Source organism: Hyperolius riggenbachi, chromosome 4, assembly GCF_040937935.1.
Source record: "Hyperolius riggenbachi isolate aHypRig1 chromosome 4, aHypRig1.pri, whole genome shotgun sequence".
NCBI classification, from domain to species: Eukaryota; Metazoa; Chordata; class Amphibia; order Anura; family Hyperoliidae; genus Hyperolius; species Hyperolius riggenbachi.
In genome coordinates, this window is record NC_090649.1 from 59,068,319 (window position 1) to 59,092,150 (window position 23,832).

At 47.0% G+C, this 23,832-nt stretch overlaps 1 protein-coding gene across 3 annotated transcripts in view; it reads left to right on the top strand.

Annotated features, from left to right (window-relative positions):
* The window catches only part of EPHX2 (epoxide hydrolase 2), a 147,062-nt gene that overhangs the window by 76,417 nt on the left and 46,813 nt on the right, over window positions 1-23,832 (top strand). For all 3 annotated transcript variants that reach the window (XM_068280105.1, XM_068280106.1, XM_068280107.1), the window contains 5 exons: window positions 3,579-3,613; window positions 11,843-11,869; window positions 17,606-17,691; window positions 19,748-19,859; window positions 22,071-22,145. In XM_068280105.1, the coding sequence (XP_068136206.1) occupies window positions 3,579-3,613; window positions 11,843-11,869; window positions 17,606-17,691; window positions 19,748-19,859; window positions 22,071-22,145 (335 nt within the window). The remainder of the gene's footprint in view (window positions 1-3,578; window positions 3,614-11,842; window positions 11,870-17,605; window positions 17,692-19,747; window positions 19,860-22,070; window positions 22,146-23,832) is intronic.

The following is a 23,832-nucleotide window of genomic DNA, read 5'->3' on the forward strand; positions in this document are numbered from 1 at the left end:
CCAGAGCCCTGATTCACCAAACAGCGGTACGATTGCCGTACACTGGCAGAGCAAGGCAATGTTACCAGCAGGGCTGTGGAGTCGGAGTCGTGGAGTCGGGCAATTTTGGGTGCCTGGAGTCGGAGTCGGGAAAAAATGCACCGACTCCGACTCCTAATGAATTTGTAACTAATGAAAATAGAAAATATGATAAAATGTTCTATTTCTCAGATAATAGTCATTAAAAATAATGTATATATACAGTATATATACAGTAATAGCTGTGCTTAGTCCACAAAAATGAAATAAACCAGTCAAAATTAGTTACTTGTGCTGCTTCAATAAAGCAGTCCCCGTATTTTTAAGGTCAGATATACATATCTGATTGTGACTGTATATATGATGTGTACACAGGAATCTCATATATACTAAATAACATCTATGCTGTAAGAATAAAGCCTGATGTGTAGCTGTGTCACTAATAGAGATGGTCAACGAGATGGAAATAATTCTGCATTGATGCTGATTTATGCAAATGTATGCACTCCCTTTGCTGATGAAATCAAATAATTTGATATGTTGTTAAAATTTGGTTTGGTGACTACAAATTAAAGGGTAACTGAAATGGATGAAAAGTAAAGTTTTATACATACCTGGGGCTTCCTCCAGCCCCCTTCAGGCTAATCAGTCCCTCGCTGTCCTCCACCACCCGGATTTTCTGCTATGAGTCCTGGTAATTCAGCCAGTCAGCGCTGTCCGGTCGCATGCCGCTCCCACAGCCAGGAACATTCTGCACCTGCGCAATAGTGCTGCACAGGTGTAGTATGCTCCTGGCGGCGGAGTGTGTGCATGCGCACTACGCCTGACTGGCTCAAGTACCTGGACTCATAGCAGAAGATCCAGGTGGTGGAGGAGGACATCGAGGGACTGATTATCCTGAAGGCGGCTGGAGGAAGCCCCAGGTATGTATACAACTTTAATTTCATCTGTCTCAGGTTTACTTTGTTACACAGTAGTACTATACTCTACATATGCACTACCCACAGAGCTGCAGGGAATCCACTGAGAATGCTGTGCACATTGAACACAGAGGTGTTGTCTGTTTACAATCTCCTCATTCCCCTGCAGAGTACCTGCACATCATTCTTACATGTACCCACACTTACATTGCCTAGGGCCTGATAGAGGTTCTTTGTTCCGGTTTGTACCTTTTACAAGTACTCTTACCAAGGACTAGTTTTAGTCTAAAGGGAATAAATATAGTAGTCTACATATCCTTCTCACTTCAGTTGTCTTGTAAAATTCCTAAGCGTTGGCAGTTAAGAGACGAATTTCATGTTACATACTTTTAATCAACAAAATTGTAATATGCAAATTAGAGGAGTCGGAGTCGTGGAGTCGGAGTCGGTGGAATTCTAAACTGAGGAGTCGGAGTCGGTGGATTTTTGGACCGACTCCACAGCCCTGGTTACCAGTACTATCAACAGGGGAGCACCACCGCAATGCATTAACTCAATAGTGCCACATGCGTTACCAGGATAATGCGCCTGTTGCTATGGTAACGTGTGTTGCCATAGCAACACATGCAACGCTAAGGGCCTGAGCCCACTGAGGCAGTCGTATCCGCTTTTCAGCATCTCTAACATTGATGTGTAGCTGAGAAGCGAAGACAACGGCGCCAGTGGGCTCAGGCCCTTATGGGTCAACTGGCGGTGCTCCCATGGCGCTAGTACCGCTGTTTGATGAATCAGGGCCCACATGGCATGACAACACTTTCTTAGTAGGAGCACAGATAACGATAATTCAATTAAAGAGGTTCTAACCCTTCCCCACACTTCTATGAAATATTAAAAATGAACTTCTAAGGGCCGGTTCACGCAGGCGCTCGGGGACATTGCGCTTTGCCAATGCTACACGCTTCTCTGCAAACAAGCAGACACGCGTTTGGCATTGGTTCCCATCATTCGGTTGCCGTGTCGCGTTTTGACCCCCACGGGGGAGATGAAAGTGGACGCTGCATGTAGCAAGATGACAAGAGGTTATGGGATCGAGCGCGGCATTTGCGGTAATGACAGGAAAAACGCTACGGATGTTTAAAAAGCGCTGTCCATTTATTTGAGTGGACTGTGCTTAGGCGCCAAGAGCCGGAAATTAACTCCTGTTCAATGCCCGTGTGAACTGAACCCTAAGGAGAAAATGTTATACTGACCTCTCCCTTTAATGGTCCACTGTTGTGAAAATTGTAAAATTATAAATGCATGTGTATGTTAATGTGTAAAATGTACATTTGTTCCAGAGTAAAATGCAGTTATTTTCATTTTCCCTGTGTGACTGTCATGTACAATAGATTCTAAAAACCTGACAGGTTTTGGACTAGTCCATTTACTCCTAGGGGATTCTCAGGCTGGTTTCACACTACAAATTGGCGGCAGCGTGGCGGTGCACCACCATAAACAGGCCTTCTGGGAACACACCGCATTAGTACACAGTGTTCCCTGTCTGGCATCCGTCCAAACAAGAAGTGACGAGTGCTTGCGGTCACTTTCTGTTTCGGGTATGCGGAAGTGCACAGAAGTGTATTGTAAAAATGTGCGCCGCAACTAACATGACTTCTGGGCCAACGCCGATCACAGCAGGGGCTGCGCAGTAAGGTAGGTATGTGCTAGCGTTAAATTGGGCACTTCCGGCACAGTGTACCACAATGTGGAGGTATGAACTTACCCATAGACTTTCATTAGGCTGCAGTAGCAGGGGGGCAATTTGACACATCGCCCCAGTGTGAAAGGGCCCTCGGGGCTTTCTTTATTTTCAAAAGTACATCCTGAATATCATTTGCTTAGCCCAACCGCAAAACCAGTGTGCAAGCTAGTAGTAAGGCTGGGTTGTAGCTATAGATCGTTTCCAGGGAGTGCTTTTATAAATGTATACTGAGAATCGCCCATGAGGGGATGGACTAGTCAAAAAAAGTCAGATCTGTCAGACTTTTACTGCTTTTAGAAAGGGACAGCAACATATGAGAAAAATAATTTACAGTGAATTTCATTTATACATTTTTTTTTTTGTACAATTTTTTATGATAGTGGTCCTTTAAAGGGACTCAGGGCTCAGGGACCTAAAAAGATTTCTGCATACCTGGGGCTTCCTTCAGCCCGATAAGCTCCGATCGCTCCCACGCCGCCGTTCTCAATCTTCTGCAGCGCCGGTACCAGGTCCCGTCACTGACATCAGTCAGCTCCAGTCTACGCAGGAGAAGTGCGCTCTTTGCGTATCTCTCCTGCAGCTGCTGGAGAGATACGTAGAGGGCGTACTTCTCTTACGCCAGACTGGTTCCGACCGATGGAAGTGCGGGGACCCGGTTCTGCGGGCAGCGGAGGATGGCGGCGTGGGAGCGATCGGAGCTTATGGGGCTGTAGGAAGCCCCAGGTATGTAGAAATCTTTTTAGGCCTGTGAGCTCTGGTACACTTTAAGGCCTTAAATGGGCTCTGCCCCCTATTTAGTAGAGTTGGTTTATGCATTGGATGATTTGCTTCAATACAGCATCTGTAGTCTGTGTAGCGATCACTCTACTCCTTCCTAATCTATTTCTATTTTATTGCAGAGATAGAAGAGTACTCCCAACAAGAACTCTGCAAGGTATGTAAGGCAGAATGTAGCTTATGGTTTTTCTTAGTGTTAGTTTTATCCCTGTTGCATCCCCTAGAATATTCTGCTGTAATCTGTCGTCTTTTTTTTTTAGTGTCCCCATTAGAGTGGCCCCCGGGCTAAGTGTCCCTTATGGTAGCTCGGTGCTTTGCCCTCTTATGTTGCCTGATGGCCTAGTGCTCCCCCTTCCCTTATAGCTTCCTGGTGGTCTTATGGTATCCCTTCTACCGCTTATAGTTATCACTACATTTTCCCTGGTGGGCTATAATGGTATCCCTCCATCCGTTATAGTTATCCCTATGGTTTTCCTTATGGTTTAGTGGTTCATCTACCTCCTTATAGCTTTCACTGGTGGTCTAGTGGTTCCTCTTACTTCTTATAGCTTTCTCTGGTGATCTAGTGGTTCTTCCTTCTTATAGCTTTCCTTGGTGGTCTAGTGGTTCCTCAAGATTCAAGATGGATTTATTCGCCAAGTACGGTGGTGCCGTACTCGGAATTGCTTGTGGTACACGTGGCTTAGGTAAAGTACGTAACGACAGTTGTACATTTTACATATGTACGGCGACAATTACACATACTGACAGCATTAACAGTACATTTGAGGCTACAGTTACACATACTAGCAGCATAACAGTACGATAATATCTTTGTGATAGTGTGTGTTAGAGATGCAGAAGAGAATGCAGAAGAGCAACACCTAAGGCAAGTATGCTGGTTGCAGACTAGGAGGGAAGAGTCCGGGGACGGTGTTGTTGAGCAGTTGAACTGCCTGGGGGAAGAAAGAGTTCCTGCGCCTGGTGGTCTTGGATGGGATAGTTCGGAAGCGGCGGCCGGATGGGAGGGGCTCAAAGAAGCGGCTGCCAGGGTGGGAGGGGTCGCAGGAAATCCTGGTTGCCCTCTTCCTCATTCTAACCGTGTGGAGGAGATCGAGAGGTAGCAGGGGCGATTCGATGACCTTTTCTTCCTCACTAATGATTCTTTGCGGTTTGTCTGTCGCTGGCCGTTGTGTCAGCATACCAGACGATGACTGAGGAGCAAAGTATAGACTCCGTGGTAGCGGTATAGAAGCTGGTCAGCAGCTCCCGAGGCATGCCAATTTTTTTCAGTTGGTGCAGGAAAAATAGCCTCTGATGTGCCTTCTTCTGAATTTTGATGGTGTTCTGCCCCCACCTTAGATCAGTGGATAAGGTTGTGCCAAGGAATCGGACCGATGATACTCTGGAGACTTCGGTCTCGCTTATGTAGACTGGTGGGGGAGTGATTGGGTTCTTCCTGAAATCAACAATCAGCTCTTTGTTGCGTTGAGGACAAGGTTATTGTTCTTGCACCAATTGCAGATTCTCTCTATCTCCCTGCGGTAGTCCCGCTCTCCGTTGCCGCCGATGAGACCGATGATTGTTGTGTCATCAGCAAATGAGCCAGGCCTGTCGAGGTACTCCATGATGTATACCAGGCTGACGTTTATGGCGTCCTCTATGGACCTGTTGGCCCTGTATGCGAATTGGAGTGGGTCTAGCAGTGCATCGGTGGTATGTTTGAGGTGAGCGAGGACTAGCCGCTCTAGAACATTCATAATGGTAGGTGTTAAAGCCACGGGTCTGAAGTTGTTGAGGTCTGTGCTGCCTGGCTTTTTGGGGACTGGTACAATTGTGGACCTCTTGGAACAGGAGGGGACTGTGCCTTCCGCTAGCGATTTTCTGAACAGAGTGGTGAGCACTGGAGCCAACTGATCTGCACAGGTTCTTAGGCAGTTCGATGATACGTCATCCGGGCCTGAAGCCTTCCTGGGGTTGAGCTTGCGAAGCTGCATGAGAACTTCTGCTTCCTGGACTGCAACCAATGCAGCAATGTCTTGGTCTCTCAGTGAGGAGGGTGCCGCTATCATCATCGACCCCTGGGCCCCGAGCTGTTTGGGCTGTTGCTCGAACCTACAGTAAAACTCGTTAACATCTTTAACATTACATCTTTGAGATTGGGTGTGTTAGAGATGCAGAAGAGCAACACCTAAGGCAAGTATGCTGGTTGCAGACTAGGAGGGAAGAGTCAGGGGATGGTGTTGTTGAGCAGTAGAACTGCCTGGGGGAAGAAAGAGTTCCTGCGCCTGGTGGTCTTGGATGGGATAGTTCGGAAGCGGCGGCCGGATGGGAGGGGCTCAAAGAAGAGGCTGCCAGGGTGGAAGGTGTCGTAGGAAATCCTGGTGGCCCTCTTCCTCATTCTAACCGCATGGAGGAGCTCGAGAGGTAGCAGGGGCGATTCGATGACCTTTTCTGCCTCACTAATGATTCTTTGCGGTTTGTCTGTCACTGGCCGTTGTGCCAGCATACCAGACGATGACTGAGGAGCAAAGTATAGACTCCATGGTAGCGGTATAGAAGCTGGTCAGCAGCTCCCGAGGCATGCCAATTTTTTTCAGTTGGTGCAGGAAAAATAGCCTCTGCTGTGCCTTCTTCTGAATTTTGATGGTGTTCTGCCCAAGCTTAGATCAGTGGATAAGGTTGTGCCAAGGAACCTGACCGATGATACTCTGGAGACTTCGGTCTCGCTTATGTAGACTGGTGGGGGAGTGATTGGGTTCTTCCTGAAATCAACAATCAGCTCTTTGTTGCCTTGAGGACAAGGTTATTGTTCTTGCACCAATTGCAGATTCTCTCTATCTCCATGCGGTAGTCCCGCTCTCCGTTGCCGCCGATGAGACCGTTGATTGTTGTGTCATCAGCAAATTTGATGACCTTGACAGAGTCCGAGGTGGAAGTGAAGTTATTGGTGTACATGGAGAACAGAAACGGGGACAGTACACACCCTTGAGGTGCCGCTGTATTGGTAGTTCTCTCGCTGGAGGAGCAGTTACTGAGCTACCTGTTGTGTCCTGTCTGAGAGGAAGCTCTTGACCCATGAGCGAAATTTGGGGTCAACACCGAGCTGAGCCAGGTTATCGACCAGGGTGTCGGGGCAGATTGTGTTAAAGGCTAAACTGAAGTGCAGGAACAGGATTCTGGCATAGGAGCCAGGCCTGTCGAGGTGCTCCATGATGTATGCCAGGCTGACGTTTATGGCGTTTTGGGGACTGGTACAATTGTGGACCTCTTGAAACAGAAGGGGACTGTGCCTTCCGCTAGCGATTTTCTGAACAGAGTGGTGAGCACTGGAGCCAATTGATCAGGTTCTTAGGCAGTTTGATAATACGTCATCCGGGCCTGAAGCCTTCCTGGGGTTGAGCTTGCGAAGCTGCATGAGAACTTCTGCTTCCTGGACTGCAACCAATGCAGCAATGTCTTGGTCTCTCAGTGAGGAGGGTGCCGCTATCATCATCGACCCCTGGGCCTCAAGCTCTTTGGGCTGGTGCTCGAACCTACAGTATAACTCGTTCAATTCCTCAGCCAGAGTGTTCGGGGTCACCAGTGTGGGGGGGGGGGGGGGTTTGAAGTTAGTGACCGCTCTGAGGCCTTGCCATACCTTCCTCGAGTTGTTGGACTGGAGGCGGAGTCCCAGCTTATCAGAGTAGGCTCTCTTTGCAGCGTGCAGTTCCCGTTTCAGGGCATACCTGGCCTCCCTGAACTCTTCTGGGGAGCCAGATTTGTGCGCCTGCTCCTTGCGTTTTCGCAGCTGGCGCAGCTTATTATTGAACCAAGGCTTGTTATTGGGGAAGGCCTTGAAGGTCTTAGAAGGGATGCACATTTTTTTGCAGAAGCCCTTGTAAGTGGTGACATTCTCTGACCATTCGTCAAGAGTGGGTGCCTCCAAGGATGACCAGTCGGTGCAATCAAAGCACGCCTGCAGCTCCTGCTTGGCCTCTTCTGTCCACTTTTTGACAGACTTGACAGTAGGCTTGGCAGTCTCAAGTAGCCTTTAGTAGGTGGGGATCAGATGGATTAGGTTGTGATCGGAGTTCCCCAAGGGGGCACCCTGGCTGGCCTTGTGTGCGTCTTCGTGGACCGTGTAGCAGTGGTCCAGAGTTTTGTGATGCCTGGTGGAGCAGGTGATGTGCTGCTTATAGCGGGGCTTCTCCTGATGCAGATTTGCATTGTTGAAGTTACCCAGGATGATGAAGAGGGCCTCTGGATGGGCGGTCTCCCATCGTTAGATGCTGTCGCTGAGTACTCGCAGGGCATCCTTGGTGCTAGCGTCAGGTGGGATGTAGACTCCGACAAGAATAAGAGATGAGAACTCACTGGGGGAGTACTTTGATCTGCAGATGATTGCTAGAAACTCGACATCCGGGGTGCAGGCCTAGCTGAGGATGGAGGTGTTGGTGCACCAGGTGGTGTTTATGTAAAAGCAAATGCCCACTCCTTTCTTTTTCCCAGAGAGAGTAGGGTCGCGGTCAGCACGGAGGAGGTCGTAGCCTGGTACAAGCAGGGAGTGATCAGGGACACATTCACTCAGCCAGGTCTCTGTGAAGCAGAGAACCGGGGTGTTCCTGCCGATTGAGGTTTTCCTGCCAAGTAGTAATAGCAGCTCGTCCACTTTGTTGGGGAGAGAGCAAACATTCGCTAGCAGGATGGCAGGAATGGAGGAGCGAAGGCCTTTCCTCTTGAGTCTCACAAGTGCACCGGCTCTTCTCCCTCTGAAATGTTTGTTTGGGGCACCTTCAGTTCTGTTTGTAAGATGTTTGATGCGTTTAGTGACCGTGTCCCACAGGGGCTTACCCATTGGCAGGTTGTTTCCGGCGAGGGATTCCCATTTCAGGAGCTCATCTCTGGTCAAGGTGGTGATATTCTGTGAAGCTGTCTTCACTCCCATAGCTATGAGTGCTGTGGCCTGGGGTGGTGGTACAGGACACAATAGGGATGCAACGCACGTCAGGGACCGGGAGCCCTGGCAGGGAAGGTGCAGGGTGCCCTGACAAACAGTGGGAAAGGCGCAGCTGGGTTCCTAGGGGCCGACAGGGTGGGCAGCAGAGCACAGTCATGTGACATTGGCAGAGCTAAGGGCAGCACATGAGGAGGTGGGACAAGATTTACGGCCATAGCCGGCCTTTGACCTGAGCGACCGTAGCGGTCACTCAGGGCGCCGGCTCCCAAGGGGGCGCCTATAGCTGGTTACCTATGCTGAGGGCACCTACATCTGATTTCCTATACTGGGGGCACCTATAGCTGGCTATCTTTACTGAGGGCACCGACACCTGGCTACCTATACTGGAGGCACCTATGCCTAGCTACCTAAAGAGGCGATGGAGACCTTCAACTTACTTCCTATACTGGGGGCACCAATGCTTGGCAACCTATATTGAGGGCACCTACACATGCGATCCTATACTGGGGCACCTATACTGAGTCTGAGAGCGTTTTTTGGGTGGGGTGGGAGGGGGGGGGGCGCACTGCGGCTATAATGTGTTGTGCAAATTGTCGGTGCTGTGCTATCATTCTAAATGGGGGGGGGGGCAGCTAACTGTCCCACTGATTGTTTTTATTAATATTCCAGAAAGGTTCTAGCCTTCATTTTTAAGTATATTCAGGATAATGCACTCTTTCCATCCATTCGTGGTTATTAATAGTATTTTTTATATTATACATATGTGATGTGTCACAGAGATCTGAGCATTTGGTGTGATGTGTCACAAGGTCAAAAAGGTTGGGAACCATTGTCCTAGGAGATATCTCAGGAGAAAAGGTGAATTGCATATGGGCCTGTGTGTGTGTGTGCACATGCGTGAAGAGGATGATGGGAGGCACAAAAATCAGGTTTCGCTCAGGGTGCTGTGAAACCTAAGGCCGGCCCTGTGTACGGCAATAGATCAGGACACATGACAGTTTTGCAGGCAATAGTTCAGTGAACATGGCAGTTATGCAACAACAGTTCAAGCAATAGATTGAGGTATGTAGCAGTTTATGCAGCAATGGATCAGCAGTTTTGCAGACAATGGAGCATAGGTTGTAGCAGTTGTGCCAGCAGTGGTCCACGGTTCGAGGCAGACGTGCGGGCAGTAGTTCATAGTATGCAGCAGTTATCTAGGCAGTAGTTTACAGTAGTAGTAGTAGTAGTAGTAGTTTATAGCAGCTATGCGGGCAATTGGTACAATGAAGATAGTAGCATTTATACAGGCACAAGACCCTTGATCATATCAGTTATATGGACAGTAGATCATAGCAGTTACATGGGCAATAGATCATAGTAGATGTGCAGGCAAGTTCTATGGGCAATAGTTCAGAGGTTATGGCAGTTATACAGGCAACAGTTTATAGCAGATATAGGAGGATAATTCACCATGTATAAAACCTGGCAATAGATCTCACCATATGACCAGGGGGGCGACGATTGCTGGGCCTGGATCGAGCAGGGGGGGTCTGTTGGTGGACCAATGAACCCGAATCATCAGGCGTACAGAGTGTCACCGTGGAGTTTGTGACCTGAGACCGATGTGGGAGTCAGGTGACTCTGTGGAGGCTAGGACTAGAGGCAGATGCGGAGGAAGCCAGGAAAGCAGCAGCAGTACCGGAGCTGGAGGCCACGTGGCAGCAGTGCCTGAGCTTAGGGCCTCGTGGGAGCCTGCCGCGGTGTTAAGAAGCAGGAAGCTGGGAGCCACACGCAAGCTGAGTCAACTGGCAGATCTTCAGTCCAGGTGGCATATAGACGGAGCTCCGATGTGGGCGGCCGAGAGGAGCAGCTGGCAGACTAAAACCGGAGGCAGGATCGGCAATGCTGAGCGGTGGAGAGGCTGGATCGGCACTGCGGAGCAGCCTCCTCAGATGCAGGGGACCAGCTGAGTGCCAGTCTGCAATCGCTGGGTCCGGAGGCAGCGGAGGAGGCAAGGCCGGAGATGGAAGCCAGTGGCCACAGGGGTGACCTAGCTGTGGCAGAGCGGCAGAAGCAGATTGTAGCCGGAGCCGCAGGTATGGCCGAGCAGGATTGCGGGTCTTCAGGCGGAGCAGGACAGTGTGAGCAGACTTCGGCTCTGACTGCGGTGGGATCCCTCTGCAACTGGATGGGGACTGGAGCACGTGGGTGGCACTGTGACCTCGGTGGATAGGAGCGGTAGGAGCTAAGCACCCCTACGGCTGTGAGACAGGTAGAGCAGCTAAAAACTGCTAAACTAACACTAAGCTAGACTGAAGCTAAACTAAACTAAATGCACAGATACACTAACAGAATACACTAAAACATAAAATCTGGAAAACTAGCAGAGCAGATGTGATCGGGGCTGCCCAGTAGGCGCCATCTTGTACCTCTTCCTTCTTCTAGCTTTCCCCAATGGTCTAGTGGTTCTTCTTCTTTCTTCTAGCTTTCCCTGGTGGTCTAGTGGTTCCTCTTCCTCTTTATAGCTTTCTACAGTGGTCTAGTGATTCCTCTTCTTTCTTCTAGTTTTCCCTGGTGGTCTAGTGGTTCCTCTTCCTTCTTATAGCTTTCCCTGGTGGTCTAGTGGTTCCTCTTCCTTCTTATAGCTTTCCCTTGTGGTCTAGTGGTTCCTCTTCCTGCTTATAGCGTTCCCCAGTGATCTAGTGGTTCCTCTTCCTTCTTCTAGCCTTCCCCAGCTTTCCTCTTTTATATTTCCCCATCGGCCCCTCTCCTCCATGCTCCTTCATCTACCTTCACAGCATGTCCCGTGGCTGCTGTGAAGAGGAAGACAGCAAGACAGCGGCTTCCTGTAGTGGTGATGTATATCACAGTTTCCATGGGAACCACTGTCCTGCTGTCTTCCTCTTCACAGCAGCCGCGGGAAGTGAGAGGCCAGACCCACGGACTGGCAGAAAACAGCCTACGACCAGTAGTGGGCCTAGGACCGAGGGGAGGTTCCCCCCCCTTGCAGAGGTCAGCAGCAGAAAGTAATTCTGGTAATTATCTACTCACCTGTCCTGGTTCCTGTGTGGCCTGTACTGATGCTGGTCTTCTTTGTTGCATGTACGGGGTCCCAATATGATTACGTCTTCAAACAGCTCCACTGCACCTTGTATGCTGCACAGCATATAGGGAACCATAAGCTGCAAGTGGAGGGGCGTTCCTGAGGACAGGCAGAGAGGAGGGGGAACTGCCACTTCCTCCCCGCCCATAATCAACATTCTGCTCAGTCGAATATTATGGCTGGGCAGGGCGTGGGCCACAGGGGGCGCTGTAGGATGAGAATGGTGCTGTGACATATGTCACAGCATCCACAAATAGAACACAATTATAAGTATGTTTAGCACTACCCAATTTGGGGGTACTTTAAAACATAAAAAAGTTTTTGTTCTTTTTTTTTCCCCTCAGCATTAAATATCTGAAGTCTGTTTTCTGTTCTTTTTTTAGGACCTGGTTGTATTCCTGGATAAGCTGGTAAGAATACGAGATACACGCTCACGCTGCATTGCACTGTTTATGAGCTGAGTGGATTTCCTGCGCTCAGTTACAATATCTATAAATCACGTCACATTTGCCGCGGATCACCCTCGCACTGTGACGGAGGTTTTAGCACTCCTGTTTTATTTCTCTTCTGTGCCTCTCTTTATTACTGTCTGTTCTGTTTATGCGATGGAAGTGTGGGGGGGGGGTGCGCCCGTTCTCCGCTCTGCCGCTGGGAATACGCGTTTTATACAGTACAGAGGAAACAAAGATTCCATTTACCTGACGTTGTGCAGCTGCTTACTGACAATAACAAGAACTTAAGAGACAAAGAAAAAGAAAGGATCTGTGTTTAGTCTGTATTTCCAACGGGAAATGGCGGTAAAGGGAATTTCCACTTTCGTAATAAAACTGCCATAAACGACAATCGGCGCTACACAAGACGTTCTATGATCTTAGGTGATTAAAGAATATCATTTCCAAACTTTCAATTTGCAGCCTGCCTTGAACTTCCAAAACTGACAGGAAAGGCAGACTGCGTTGCTTCACAACTATAAAGCAGGCCATACACTGGCTCGATTCCCGGCCGTTTCGACAGCAGATTCGATTCTGGGATCGAATCTGCTGCCAATCGTTCGCGGTAAACGCAGCCGCCGATCCGATTTCCTCCCGAAATCGGATCGGTCCGTCGATCGCGCCGTGCGGGAAATTACCCTCGATCGCCCGCGGGTAAAGTGCGCGTCGCTAGCGGCGGCCGATCCGATCAAGTATACATTACCTGAGGCTGGCTCCCGGGCGTCTTCTCCGCATTGCACGGCTCTGTTCCGGCTCCATCCATCCCGGCGCTTCCTGTGTCACTGCAGTGACCAGGAAGTTCAAATAGAGGGCGCTCTATTTGAACTTCCTGGTCACGGAGTAACACAGGAAGCGCCGTAATGGAGCCGGAACAGAGCCGTGCAATGCGGAGAAGAGGACCCGGAGCCAGCATCAGGTAATGTATACGGGGGGGGGGGGGGACAGGCGGCAGGAGCAGCTCAGCAGATGGTGAATCGGTTTCAGGCTGAAATCGATTCACAATCTGTTTGCAGTAAAGGCAGCCATACGATCCCTCTCTGATCAGATTCGATCAGATAGGGATCTGTCAGCTGGTCGATCTAATGGCACATCGACCAGTGTATGGCCACCTTAAGAGTTATTAGCTGCACATAGCAGGAGGCATTGTTAATCAGTTCCAAAACCTGAGCTAATACCATTTCTGACAAAAAAAATACAAACTTTGACCCTCCATCTGGCTGTGATTTATACAAACATAAAAATTATGTAAACAACTGAAATTATATTTACCAAGCCTTACAATGTGAAGAACCGAAGGTGTTGCTTTTTCTTAACAAAAGTTCCCTTTAAATGATAATTGATCCGATCCATTCTGGATCCACTCTGTGTGTTGTCAATTTCTCTCCTTTGTTCCTCTCCTCTCTGCGTTGACATCTCATTTTCAGTTCAAACAGACCAGAAACACAAGAGATGAGTACCTTTATAGGAATACATGGTGGTGATGCCTAACCCTAAGACCACCTCGTGGTGCATAAACCTAAGACCTCCCCTGGTGGTGCCTAACCCTAACACCTCCCTGGTGGTGACTAGCCTTAAGATCTTCCCTTAAGACCTCCTAACCCTAAGACCTCCCCTGGTGGTGCTTAGCCCTAAGACCTCCTCTGGTGGTGCCTAACCCCAAGACCCTCCCTGGTGGTGCCTAACCCTAAGACCTCCTTGTGGTGCCTAAACCTAAGACCTCCTTTGGTGGTGCCTAACCCTAAGACCCCCCTGGTGGTGCCTAACCCTAAGACCCCCCCCCCTGGTGGTGCCTAACCCTAAGACCCTCCCTGGTGGTGCCTAACCCTAAGATCTCCTCTGGTGGTGCCTAACCCTAAGAACCCCCATTGTGGTGCCTGACCCTAAGACCCCCCTCTGGTGGTGCCTAGCCCTAAAAACCCCGCTGGTGGTGCCTGACCCTAATGCTGGATACACACTTCGCGTTCCCACACTCAATGCGCCCGTCGATTCGCATCGACTCGATTATTTCCGAGCATTTCCGAGCGCATTTCGATGATTGTTAGGTCGATTTGCATGTAAAGTATGCCAAATCGAACTAACGATCCATCGAAACGCGAATCGGACATGTTGGAAATAATCAAGTCGACACGAATCGACGGGCGCATCGAGTGCGGAAACGCACCGTGTATATCCAGCATTAGACCCCCTCTGGTGGTACCTAACCCTAAGACACCTCCACCCCCCACTCACGTTGGTGCTCCGCGCCCGCTATGCAGTGCCACAATTTTGTTATGCGCTAGTCGATTTTGATATCTGCAAGGCTGTCCGCAAATATTTCCCCCCTTGCTGCTAATCTGGTGCCTCAGAACGCCCAAATTAACCTTCATAGCAGCCGTGATTTGCGTCAAAGAAGGTAAAAGTTGGTGCCTGCTAGTGGCCACTGCCATGCACCCAAATTTCTTCTCCACAAAATGTGGCTTTTATTATAGGCGCCTATAGTGGTGCCGTTTTTTCTGTAAGGGCTCCTGCGCCCTTTTTTCCTGCTTCACTTTTATAGTGACAAAATGAACCAGTATTTCTCATGTCATGAAATGGCTTTGATCTTTCATGTTTGTCGGAGTCTTATAACTTTCATCTCGCTGGCATGAGTCACTCCAACGTATTAGCCGCTGTTGTGCCGCTCGGGAAGAATGCGCGGGATTCTCAGTCATGTAAAGGTTTATATCCGCTGCACTTATAGCGTGTAATAAGGCGCCTGGGCGATGAGCAGTAAAGGTCAGCCCTCCCTGTGGTGTACAGCTGTTTGATTTCCTGTGGCGGCTGAGTGTCCGCCGGGAGGCTGGAGTGCATATTGCACCGGGTAATGAAGTGTACTTGTGTACGGGACCAGACGACAAACACTGCTTCCTGCAGGAAGATGGGGGGGGGGGGGGGGGGGCTGATGGTTTCATGCTGGATTCTAGCTTAGCTCCATAATTCATTTTCCATTCACACTCCACGTAGGAACAATAATTATTTTTATTAATAGAGTGTTGGCATTAGTCATACATCACAATGAATTATTTATAATTGCATGCATATATATATATATATATATATATATATATATATATATATACTTGAAATTCCATTATCTTAATATCTTAAATTCTTAAATTGTACCAAAGGCGAGAAGTGTCTCAGATTCCATACTCATACAGGGCTTCCTTAAAGAGGGACTTCAGCATAAACGAACATACTGTCATTAAGTTACATTAGTTATGTTAATTAAAATAGATAGGTAATACAATCTCTCACCCACCCTGTTTTAAAAGAACAGGCCAATGTTTGTGATTTCATGGGAGCAGCCATCTTTTTGGTTGAAAGGAGGTGACAGGGAGCATAAGACACAGTTCCAACTGTCCTGTGTCCTGATCACCCCTCCCAGTTGCTAGGCAATGAGAACAACAACAACATCAGAAATCCCTTCATGCTTTGCACAGCATCAGGGGAAAGATGCCCGAGCAGTTTTCTTTGATGGGGTGAGCGTAGCTAAGAATGCAGCTAAATATGCAGCTAAAATGAGGCTAAAATGAGGCTTTTGTAAGAAAAACAAAGTTCTGATGCTGTAAAACTGTTAAAGAAATCAAGTCTTTTCAGTTCTGCTGAGTAGATTTTTAGTCTGGAGGTTCACTTTAAATTGAACCAGAGATGAAGCACCCTCATGTATTTTACCATATATATCAGTGGGAACATTAGAGAAAACACCTACCCTGCTCTCTGTTTCATTTTTAACTGTTCAGCTTGTTTCTAATCAGCCCTGATAAAATTCCCGACTGAGCTTTCGGCGACAGCTTCTGCCGCGTCTCTGCCTGTTGGGCAGAGACGTGTAAACAGCTGTCGCTCAGGTGGAGCTGTTGCCGAGCTGTTGCGCACAGGTTTCCTGTGTGCTAGCAACAGCATCAACGGTAGCCCATGTGTATGTAGCTTAAGAAGCTTCCCTGCCAGCAGAGCTGGCTGCATCCGAACTTGTAGATAATGTTATCTTGTATTTAATTGTATCAAGTGAGGAATGTAAACAAAGCCTTCTCTGTCACTGCCGGGTCTCCTAAAGACAGTGAGACAATCAGAAAGCATTTATAAAGCAGTTATGAATAAAATGCAGTCAGCTCTCAGAGTAAAGTAAGCGGACTTTAGGGACGTATAATTTCTAAATGAATAATAATACTTATGCACAAAAGCAAATATGATAACCATATGGCATATAAAAATTAGGAAAACATGTTTTTATTGAATATTATGTCAGGGTTTTATACCGCTTTAAGCAGCTGCTTCCCGCCCGCTGGGCCTCAGAGCTGGCTAGTGAAGCCCCACCCAAGTGTATATGTGGCAGAAATTTTGACATTGGAGCAACTCACCTGTCTTTGCCAGAGCACTCCTCCATCAGTCTGTGTGCTCCCCTTCTTCCTGCTGGTCCTCTTCTCAGTGATCCAGGACATGCAACTCACATATCATGCTGCCTGGTCACTGTAAAGATGCATCACGCAGGGTTGAAGACAGGAAGAGCGCAGACTGATGGAAGAGCGCCCCGGTCAGACAGGTGAGCTCCTTTTCTTCCAAATTCTCTGCAAAGTCCTTGGGGACCGATATACGCTTAGGGCCCGTTCTCACTTAGGCAATTAGGTGATTCCCGCTAGCGCAATACAAACATAATTGCAGTGTTCTCATTGCCGCTGATCGCAGGTGTTTTGTGATTAGTGTCAATCGCGAAACGTTTTGCTTGCAGCATTTTTCGGCACTTCTGGAGTGAAAGCGATACAGTGCTTCAAAATAGCGATGACCGCGATTCGCTCGGAATAGCGAGAGCATACAGTGATTTTACCGTGCTAATCGCGGTAATATCACCCGTGCAAAACGGTATCGCTAAGTGCTAGCGATTTGAAAGTGGGAATGGGCCCTTAGAAAGACACCTGGGGGGAAGGGGGGGGTGACTCGGGGGGGGGGGGCCTGGGGAATTGCCCTACTTTCCCCTAAGGTGGGGTCATCCATGGGAACAAGAAGCTCAAACGCTTTATGTAACAACTGGGCTATAATTTATACGGTAGGTACACGAGATTTACAAATCCCAGCCAGGCTGCGATGGCTTAAAGGACAACTGAAGAGAGAAGTATATGGAGGCTGCCATGTTTATTTCCTTTTAAGCAATACCAGTTGCCTGGCACTCCTGCTGATCCTCTGCCACTAATACTTTCAGCCATAGTCCCTGAACAAGCATGCAGCATATCAGGTATTTCTGACATTATTGTCAGATTTGACAAGGTTAGCTGCATGCTTGTTTCTGGTGTTATTCAGATACGTCTTCAGCCAAAAAGTCCAGCAGGGCTGCCAGGTAACTGGTATTGTTTAAAAGGAAATAAACATGGCAGTCTCCATAGTCTTCTCACTTTAGCTGTCCTTTAAACTCAGATACTGTCAACCAACAACAGATTTATTGCTGTCTGTGTTACAAGCAGCTGTGTGCATGTATATTGTGAGCGCAAGAGTTAACCATTGATATATCTACAACCTGCGTGAAGGACTGGAGTTATTACATTTCCCATGTTCATAAGAACTGACTCACTACAGTGTTTTAAATTAAACATGGAAAAAACTCAGACTTCAAAGCTATAACTTGGTCTGTGTCATGTGTCTTCTCAGGGCATTTCCCAGGCGACATTCATTGGACATGACTGGGGTGGCGCTTTTGTCTGGAACATGGCTCTCTTCTACCCAGAACGGGTTCGGTAAGACGCTGAATTATCTCTGAGTCTCTGGCTGATCTGATACACAGAGAAAGCCATACATTATTGGAACTTTAGTAGATACGTTAGTATAGCAAAGAAGTAGCGAATAGGTGAATTCCGCTACACCTCGGACACCAGGATAGTGCTGGAACCAGGCGACTTGACCCAAATATGCAGCAAGAAAGCAAGAAGTTCCGCACAAAATCCTACGTTCAATCAAGTCCCAACTTTATTAATGCAGGTAAAAGCCATACAGTCAAGGAACTGACATGTTTCGGAATCACAGGCAAGACTCCCTAACACTGCAGGGTGGCCTCTTAAACGCGTCGCAGTGGCTGCAGCTCTTGAGCGTTTTGAGTCCGACAGGAGAAAAGCGCTATACAAATGTTCAGATTATTATTATTATTATTATTATTAAGGACCTGTGAGTCCGAAACATGTCAGCTTCTTGACTGTATGGCTTTTACCTGTATTAATAAAGTTGGGACTCGATTGAACGTAGGATTTGTGCGGAACTTCTTCCTTTCGTGCATTAGTATAGCAAACAAACAAAAAACTTTGCAAATACTTGTATAAATTTATTTGTATTGTTATTAGGGTTTTCAGTGTAGCTCCCATGTTGTCACACTACTGCCTGGCTACCCCATCACATGTCACATAAGTAACTAACGCAAACTCTTAACCCTAACCTACAGAGCTCTCCACAATCTCTCTCCCCTGTACATCTCCTCACTCGTTTCCAGATACCGACCGCAATCTCACATCTGCACACGACCTTCTTTTGTCCTCCTTTAAAATCACCACCTCGCATTCACGTATACAAGATTTCTCTCATGCTTCACCCCTCCCCTGGAATGCCCTCCCGCAACACATCCGTCACTCTCCAACCTCAGAAATCTTTAATCTTACCGCTGATGTTTGGTTTGTTTTCTTTGGGTTTTTTTTTTCTTTTTTTGTTTGTGTTTTTGTTTTTTTTTCTCTTTCTCTCTTTTTTTTTTTGTTGCTATTGTTCTGTTTGTTTGTTTGTTTTTCTCTTTTGTACTAAAACTTTCTAAAAAATTTAAATAAAGATTATGAAAGAAAAAAAAAGAAATCTTTAATCGCTCCTTCAAACCTCACTTTTTCCGACAAGAACACATTCTAACTTACGACATTCCTCTTTGACCTCTGGCTAGCCAAGTTGTACTAGATAACCTAAAAACACACTGCCGCTAGGTATGATTATTGTATAACACCCCACCTCTTATTCCCGGACGTGCCGGGAATGTTTTACACTTTGCAAAACTGGTCTTGCTCCTCCCTAACAAGAGTCTTGAGACTCCCTCATGAGCAGCTGTACTAATTTAAGACTGGTAAAAGGATCAGATCTGTCTGGTTAAAGGGGCACTATGGCAAAAAAATTTAAAATTTAAAATACGTGCAAACAAACAAATAAGTATGTTTTTTTCCAGAGTAAAATGAGCCATAAATGACTTTTCTCCTATGTCGCTGTCACTTACAGTAAGTCATAGAAATCTGACAGAAGTGACAGGTTTTGGACTAGTCTGTCTCTTCATAGGGGATTCTCAGGGATTTATTTATTTTCAAAAGCACATAGTGTATGGCAGTTGCACTGTCCAACTGCCAAAAACTGTGTTGCGAGCAGGGAAGCTGGCCAGCATCATTGTTTAAATCCTTTTTAGGGAATGTCTTTATAAAGAATAAAAGCCTTGCTGAGGATCCCCTATGAAGAGATGGACTAGTCCAAAACCTGTCGCTTCTGTCAGATTTCTACTACCAACTGAAAATGACAGCAACATAGGAGAAAAGTCATTTATGGCTCATTTTACTCTGGAAAAATTATAATTCTTATTTGTCTGTTTGCACATATTTTAAATTTTACAATTTTTTCGCCGTAGTGCCCCTTTAATCGCACCTACGGGGACATACAGCTACATAGGAAAAAAAATATTTTTACTAATTCTTATACATATTTTATACTGCATTCTCTCAGTCAAGAAAAGTCTACAAATTCCCAGCTTCCACTGTATAATATCCTATGTGTTTTCCTGAACAGGGCGGTGGCGTCACTGAACACCCCATTATTTGGAGTCAATCCAGATGTACCGCCTAGTGAAGTGATAAAGCACATCCCGATCTTTGACTATCAGTTATACTTCCAGGAGCCGGTAAGCTAGTAGACAGGGCCTCTTTTTATAAAAGGTGTATATCTTTGGTAGGGATGGATTGTAAGAGGACTCTCTGGTTATCCTCATATGGGCAGTGGCACCACTATTCATACACAATGACTATATCCCGTACATAGATTCTCACATCATTTACTATTTCCCCTCCGAGTCGTAGCAACTTGAAGGCAGTGCGGTCTCTAGATTTTTTTCTGCGTAAGCCAAACTTATGAGGATTACCCCCCCCAACACACACACACACACACACACACACACTTCCTGATTTGGAATGACTGCCCAACACCCAGCAATTTACTCTGCTTCATTTAATGCTGTCAGTCAGCGACGAAACATATGCAAAAACTTGAGACAAGACATGCTGCAGCTCAACACAATAACACACTGGCTGGCTGAGAGTCTGTGACAAACAAACTGTTAATCCTCAGCCAGTCCTCCATTCCTCCTCAGTCAGGACAGCAGTGCCACCTCCTCCCTTCTGCTGTGCAAGTCAAATGAGACACTGCTGCTCTCCTGCCTCCCCCTCCTCACTCACTGTCAGACTCCTCACACAGCACAACAAGCTGTTTTTCCCCAGTGATGACCTCTTAACCTCGCTCACTATCCTCTTGCTTCTCTTCCTACTCTGACTGCATGCTGTTAGTGTAAACACAGTACAAACATGCCGTCCCTGTAATCTCTTCCGCCTGATGCAAATGTTTCACCTTGCTTCATGAGAGAACCGGCCCTGCTTGAAGGGAGAAGTAATTTGGGGTCCGCCGGCATCCAAATTACACTGCTTGTGGCCATAGACATAATAACATTGTGTATAGGGAGGGGCCCAGCTAAGTCGCAGTGCGGGGAAAAGCTGTGGACCTGCTTCGGACCATATCATGGTATAAGTCTCAGCGTGTAGGCACTGAACCTGTTCCTACACAAACCTTTGTTCGTGGTCATGTAAAGGGTCAATTCTCACAGGAGCAGCAGAAGTGATGTCTGGCGAATGTATCCATCTCTTTCATGGAGGGAAGATTTCACTTATAAAAGTTGTGACTGGGTAACCCAAGATTAATCTTCAGCTGCTGTCCTGGTGAAATGTTACAGCACACCTGAAGGGAAAATAAACTTATGAAATAATGAATTGTATGTGTAGTACAGCTAACAAATAGAACATTAGCAGCAAAGAAAAGAGTCTCATGCTGTTTTCCAGTACAGGAAGAGTTAAAAAAAACTTCAGTTGCTATCTATGCAAAAGAGGTTCTCTGAGCTATTGGACCCACTGGGCGGAATACAGTCCTGTTTTCTGAACCATTTAAACAGCCAAGAAACAGTGAGAGGCAGCTTGAGATGAGGTTTTACTGCAGGAAAGTTCAAAGGGTCATTATTTCTGGTTTGTTTTATAGCTTTGGTGTGATATAAAAATATAATTATCCCTACTACACATGCAAGTCATTATATCACAAGTTTTTTTTTCGCTTCAGATTTTCTTTAAACAATGCAGACTGCCTGGCTACACTGCTGATCCTCTGTTTCTAATACCTTTAGCCATAACCCCTGAACAAGCATTCAGCAGATCAGTTATATTTGGAACAAAAATCTGAAAAAAGATTAGCTGCATGCTTGTTTCAGGTGAGTGATCCAGACTCTTCTGCAACGAAAGGGATCAGCAGGACAGCCAGGCAACTGGTATTGTTTAAAAATAAATACTTTGTAGTCTCTCAGGGCATGCTGGGAGTTACTCTACATTGTAGTCTCTCAGAGCATGCTGGGAGTTACTCTACATTGTAGTCTCTCAGGGCATGCTGGGAGTTACTGTACATTGTAGTCTCTCAGGGCATGCTGGGAGTTACTATACATTGTAGTCTCTCAGGGCATCCTGGGAGTTACTCTACATTGTAGTCTCTCAGGGCATGCTGGGAGTTACTGTACAATGTAGTCTCTCAGGGCATGCTGGGAGTTACTGTACAATGTAGTCTCTCAGGGCATGCTGCTAGTTACTGTACATTGTAGTCTCTCAGAGCATGCTAGGGGTTACGGTACATTGTGTTAGGGCATGCTGGGAGTTACTGCACATTGTAGTGGGGCATGCTGGGAGTTATTGCACATTGTAGTCTCTCAGGGCGAGCCGAGAGTGGAGGAATTAAATCTGCCTGGGGGAGTCGGAAAGTTGCACAGAGCCAGTGCTATAAAATGCCTAATTATGTTTTATTTTGGAAGGGCGTTGCTGAGGCCGAGTTGGAGAAGAATCTGGAGCGGACGTTTAAGATTTTCTTCCGTGGCACAGGAGAGACGGTAACGTGGACAATTCCTATTGACAATGCGCTGAGCCGTCATGTGTCTGATAATGATTTAAGGACCACTATCACAAAAAATGCATATGTATAAAATGTAGATTTTAAAGTGCACCATAAGGCTGGTTTTCTACGTATTATGCGTTGCAGTGGCGATTGCGATTCTCCTGCCACATCCCACCGCCAAAAAATGACAAACATGTGGCCCTGCGGTAGGGTGCACCGACAAGGTCATATGCATAGTGCCGCCCCCGCTCAGTGACATACTTCCTGCTGAACAGGAAGTACATCACTGAGATTCCAGTTATTTCCGCATGGCATGAATAAAATGTATGCATTGCCCATGGATTTCAATTACTTCCGCCGCGTCGCCACGATAGTCATACGGTAACGCGCTGCACATTCAGAAGCTTTCGGCACAATGCGGCGCAGTAAGTGTGAAACTTGCTTTGCCGCTGCGCTACCCTGCGCTAAAACAGGGTAACACAATGTATACTTGCAGGGCAAGTGTAAAATGGGCCTAAATCACTTATGTTGCTATCACTAAAGTCCAGGCACCCACTGCAGAACGCTAGTCGCAATTGCTTTTTGCTAACGTTTCGTGAAGTAATTTTTGAGTGATTACCAGCAAACTTTGTAGCAATTTTATTTTAGTGCTTTGCAGAGCGATATTGATTTGCAACTTCCTTTTTTTCTCTTTTCTTTGCTTCGGGTAGTGAAATTGCTGCAAAATCGCTTTTGTACAGTGATTAAGAAGTAACTTTGCAGCGATCCTATCTTTTGTATTGTAGCACAATCAATCCAAAAATGCTGCAGGACCCGCAATTTCAATTTTCCTAATCGCAATTCCTCCTTTGGGTTTGCCCCATGACTATCATTAGCCTAACGCTTATGAAAACCGCCAATCGCCATTGATTTGGAAACGCAGCTAAACAAAAAAAGCATTTATTTTATATGATCAGTGTAATCAGGGCGCCTTCAGAAATTTCTGGCCCCATACTGGGAAAACCTACTGGGCTCCCTCATGCCAAATCGCAGTCTGCAGGAAACCGCTCTTTAACTGCTTGCCGACCGCGTCACGGCGATGGGCTTGGCCACAGCGGCAGCCCCAGCACCGCCTAACGCCGATTGGTGTAAAGTCCTGGGGCTTCAGTTTGCAGGAGATCGCACGCAGGCTGCGCGTGCATCTTCAGTCTCCCAGCGGTGATCGCCGCTCGGAGACTGTTAGACGGCTTTTTACTTAGTACAGCGCTGCGATCTGCAGCAGCGCTGTACTGGGGACTATGGATGGTCGGAAATGCCAATTACTGATTCCGCGGTAAATCCGCATTCCGCCATTGCCAATTACCGATACCGCTTTCCGCTAACAATTTCCGCATTCCAATGCGGAATTTCCGCCGGAAATCACGGAAATTCCGCCCGACTTTAACATCGATTTTCTCAAAAAACTATAAGGTCTTTTTGAAAACTTTTTTTTTGCATCTTGTTCTCAAGATTCTGTTCAGAAAATTCTGAAAATTTGGTGTTTCTAGGACTTACGGGGGCTTTGCTATTAACCACTAAAGTCGGCGGATTTTTACTGTAATGTAAAATGCAGGAGGCAGATGCAGATTTTCTGCATTTTACATTACAGTAAAAATCCTCCAACTTTAGCGGTTAATAGCAAAGCCCCCGTAAGTCCTAGAAAC